The sequence below is a fragment of the Nicotiana attenuata genome, chromosome 6 (assembly GCF_001879085.1).
Source record: "Nicotiana attenuata strain UT chromosome 6, NIATTr2, whole genome shotgun sequence".
Lineage (NCBI taxonomy): Eukaryota > Viridiplantae > Streptophyta > Magnoliopsida > Solanales > Solanaceae > Nicotiana > Nicotiana attenuata.
Genome location: NC_031994.1, coordinates 60621127 through 60625812, shown reverse-complemented (window position 1 = coordinate 60625812; position 4686 = coordinate 60621127). Strand labels below are relative to the sequence as shown.

At 44.2% G+C, this 4686-nt stretch overlaps 1 protein-coding gene across 1 annotated transcript; it reads right to left on the bottom strand.

The window, feature by feature from the left end:
* LOC109227883 lies at window positions 2999-4594 on the bottom strand. Its single transcript, XM_019393075.1, has 4 exons — window positions 4520-4594; window positions 4064-4429; window positions 3703-3952; window positions 2999-3606 (listed from the first exon to the last, which is right to left on the bottom strand). Exons 1-4 carry the CDS (start codon window positions 4592-4594, stop codon window positions 2999-3001), a joined length of 1299 nt encoding a protein of 432 aa, XP_019248620.1.

Sequence of the window (4686 nt, the reverse complement as noted above, 5' to 3'; positions counted from 1 at the left end):
TCTGCCAAAGCCTGGGCTTTCATCGCGATGCGGGTGACATAGACGATGTCGAACTCTGTGAGCAGGATTTGCCATTTTGCGAGCCTGCCAGTGGGCATTAGCTTTTGGAATATGTACTTCAAAGGATTCATTCTGGATATAAGGTAAGTAGTGTAGGCCAAAAGATAATGTCTCAGCTTCTGAGCGACCCAAGTCAAGGCACAACATGTCCTTTCTAAAAGGGTGTACTTAACCTCATAATTGGTGAACTTCTTGCTCAAATAATAGATTGCCTGTTCCTTTTTGCCTGTTGCATCATGTTGCCCCAGAACGCATCCGAAGGAATTATCCATCACTGATAGATATAAAAACAAAGGCCTACCAGGTTCAGGTGGGACTAGTACAGGAGGTTTTGACAAATAATCTTTGATCCTGTCAAAAGCTTTTTGGCAATTGTTCGTCCACCTAATAGCGGCATCCTTTTTCAGCAACTTAAAGATGGGCTCGCACGTGGTTGTGAGCTAAGCAATGAACCTACTGATGTAGTTCAACCTCCCGAGCAAACTCATGACTTCCTTTTTATTCTTCGGGGGTGGCAGATCTCGAATGGACTTTATATTGGATGGATCCAATTTGATGCCTCTCCGACTGACTATAAAATCGAGGAGTTTCCCAGATAGAACCCCAAATGCACATTTGGCTAGATTATGCTTAAGGTCATACCTTCGAAGCCGTTCGAAGAACTTTTTCAAATCGCACACGTGATCAGCTTGTGTCTTTGATTTTATGATGACATCATCGACATATACTTCAATCTCCTTGTGCATCATGTCATGAAAAATGGTGGTCATGGCCCTCATGTAAGTTGCCCCTACATTCTTTAAACCGAATGGCATGACCCTGTAACAATAAGTATCCCATGGAGTGGTGAAAGCGGTCTTTTCTGCATCATCCTCATCCATTAGAATTTGGTGGTACCTAGCGTAGCAATCCACGCAAGATTGTATCTCATGCTTTGCGCAATTATCTACAAGAATGTGGATATTTGGAAAAGGAAAATTATCCTTTGGACTTGCTTTGTTCAGGTCCCTATAGTCGACACAAACTCTGGTTTTTCCATCCTTCATTGGCACAGGCACAACATTTTCCACTCAGGTGGTGTATCGGACAGCTCTGACCACATTGGCGCTCAGTTGCTTCATTATTTCCTCTTTGATTTTGTCACTCATGTCTGTTTTAAATTTTCGTTGCTTTTGTTGGACTGGTGGAAAACCAGGATACGTAGGAAGCTTATGAACCACTAGATCAGCACTTAAACCCGGCATATCATCGTAAGGCCAAGAAAACACATCTCTGTATTCAAATAAAAGTTGAATCAAGGCATCTCTGGTTTTTTGTTTAGTGTGAATGCTTATCTTCGTTTCTCTAACTTCTTCATGACTTACGATATTAATCGGCTCAGTTTCATTGCGGTTGGGCTTAGGCTTGTTTTCGAATTGTTCAACTCTCTTTTTATTTCCTCAACAACCCCATCTTCATCATATTCAACCTCTTGATGCATTATTTCGATATTAGACAGCTTTTTAAGATCTGGGCGTGAATTCCACATGCATATCATGTTATTAAAGCCGGCATTAACAAAGCTGAAATGGAAATAAAATGATAGGAATTAGGAAAAGGAAAAGATACAAAACTTAATAGGAAATTGAACTGCATTTCATTGAATTCGGAAGGATAGAAGGGTTAACATCAAAACAAAACCATCATACTGAGATGTTTGGATTACAATCCTGAAAGTAACCCAAAATACAAAAAGAAGCTGCAAAAGCAAACTACCAAGACTCCTTCCTTGTGGGGAGAGGAGTTGCTTCCCAGTTGTTGAGCATGGTATCTGGGTCAATTAGTTGCATATTGGCACGACTAGTGCCTTCACCAGCCTGGATCATATTCACTTCACAAAATATCGGGCTAAGGCCATGGCAAATTTCATCAATGTTTGCATGCGCCGAGGAATTTTGACCCTCTTGAGGTCGTGGCTTGACAAAAGTATAGAAAATGTGAGGGATAGGTTGTTGCAAGACCCATCCATGTTTTTTGCGGTGCTTGGCTTTGTTCTCGTCTGCTTGTGTTGGCCTGAAGCCTAAGCCAAAAGTACCCTGGTTATCGAACGGAGAAATAGGCTTCGAAATTCCTTGCAATGATGCCCCCAAGCCTTTTCCTGGCTCATAACCTTGTCTCATCATAACTGCAGCCACCATTACAGATGTGGCGGATAGACGAGGATGCAGAATGGGCTTTCCTTCCTCGACATGGTCCACATCAACCACTTCAAAAGCCTGATAGATAATGGACTCAGACCCTTCCTTGGCCTCAATACATGGGATTAACGGGTCTTTATAAATGGAAGACTCATCTTCTCCTTAAACAATAATTTCTTGCCTTTCATGTTCGAATTTGAGCATCTGATGCAAGGTGGATGGCACAGCTCGGGCCGTATAGATCCATGGCCTTCTAAGAAGAAAGTTATAAGAAGTGGCCATGTCCACTACTTGGAAGACAATCTCAAGTCAACCGGCCCAATCGTCATGGTGAGGTTGATCTCCCCAATGGTATCTCTTGTTGAGCCATCAAAAGCCCGGATGCGAACATTGTTGGGTCGGATTCTGTCTGTATCGGTCGTCATGCTTTGCAAGGTAGAGAGAGGGCATACATCTACACTTGAGCCTCCATCAACCATGACTCGCTTTACATAATGACCCTCACATTTGACCATCAAGTTCAAAGCCCTATTGTGCCCGGCTCCCTCCTCGGGAAGTTCATCATCAGTAAAGGAGATTCTGTTCACCTCAAAAAATCTGTTGGCCATCTTCTCTAATTGATTCACTGTGGTCTCCTCTGAGATATGTGCCTCATTTAGGACCTTGATTAGTACACGGGCATGCTCTTCGGAATGTAGGAGCAGAGATAGTAGAGAGATTTGAGCGGGAGTCTTTCTTAGCTGGTCAATGGTTGAGTAATCCTAAACTTTCATCTTTTTCAAAAACTCTTCCGCATCTGCTTCAGTGACTGGTTTCTTTATTGGAAAATGGCCTTCTCTAATTTGCTTGGCCTTCCTCAACTCTTCTGGAGAGTAACATCTCCCTGATCGAGTCAAATCTCCAGTTTTCCCCACTTCCTCTATGATTTCCTTGCCTTTGTAGCTCATCACAGTTTTGTTGTAGTTCCAAGGAGTGGTTTTTGTGTTGGTCACAGGGGGTTGCACGACAGGTTTGATTACGATCGGCTCTGTTATACCTTTCGTACCTCCCTGCTTCTCCCTTTTGACGGGGTGGCCTCCAAGTACATATAACCTTGGGCTTGGAACACTGGAGTGAACTTCCAACCTCGAGATCTTTGGAACAAATAAAGTTGCCTTATTTGAGCTCTGGGCGCCTTTCACAATCAATGGCACATCTCGGCCGGAACTTACTTCCAGACCTGCTCCTTCTTGAATTGCACCCACTGTCATTTTTGCTCGACCGACCGGTTTGTATTCTCGATCTCGGCCAATCATTCCCACAAAATGAACATCATTGTGTGCTGGAAACGGGTTGTTTGTCACGTTAGGAGGGTCCTCGCCATTCGTCACTACAATCAGTTTTTCAGAAATAAGTCTCTATATGGCTCTTTTCAGAGTCCAACAGTCATTAGTGCTATGCCCTGGGGCACCGGAATGATATTCACATCTAGCATTTGCTTGAAATCCATGCGAATCGGGATGCATATGGTGGGGAGCGATGGGTCCAATTACGCCCATTTGCTTCAGCTTCTGGAATAGACTAGAATATGATTCAGCCAATGGAGTGAATTTTTCTGCCGGCCTCTGCTCTCGACCATAATCCTGCCTGGGACGAGCATTGTAGGGTCCCCAAAAATTTTGCTGCTGAGGTCGGGGGGCCCTTGGAGCTGGTGCCCGTACCTGCTTATTGGGAGGCTGAGCATATGATTGAGCATTGAACACTGTATATTATGGTGGGCCCACAAAGTATTGAGGAATTGGCGGGGGATAATAATGTTGAGGGTAGCTGGATTGCCCCTCATGAACTTGCACATAAGGGTGCGATGCCCCTCTTTGAAACTCCCTAGATCCCGAAGCCATCATGGACCCGTCATCTCTTTTCTTTCTATTTGCCAAACCTCCCGACCCATTTTGGACAGCTTGGGTGGTGGCTTTGGGAGCAGCTTGACTTACAATTCTACTAGTCTTGAGGCCATTTTCGACCATCTCCCCTATTTTGATTGCTTCTGCAAAAGGTCTACCCATCGCGAACATCATATTCTGAAAGTAATCAGGCTCTTGAGCCTCCAGAAAAATAGTGATCAACTCGTGGTTATCCATGGGTGGCTTAACTCTAGCCGCTTGCTCCCTCCAATTCATGGCATACTCCCTAAAACTTTCGGTCAGTTTTTTCTACATATTGGACAAAGAATTACGATCAGGTGCAATATCAATGTTATACTGAAATTGTTTGACGAAGGCCTGGGCTATGTCATCCCAAACATGCCAGTGAGAGATATCTTGGTCAATGAACCATTCGAAAGCTACCCCCACAAGGCTTTCCCCAAAGTAAGCCATCAACAGCTCTTCTTTTCCTCCTGCACCCCTCAGTTGGTTGCAGTACCTTTTCAAGTGGGCGGATAGGGTCGTCGTGTCCATCATATTTCTCG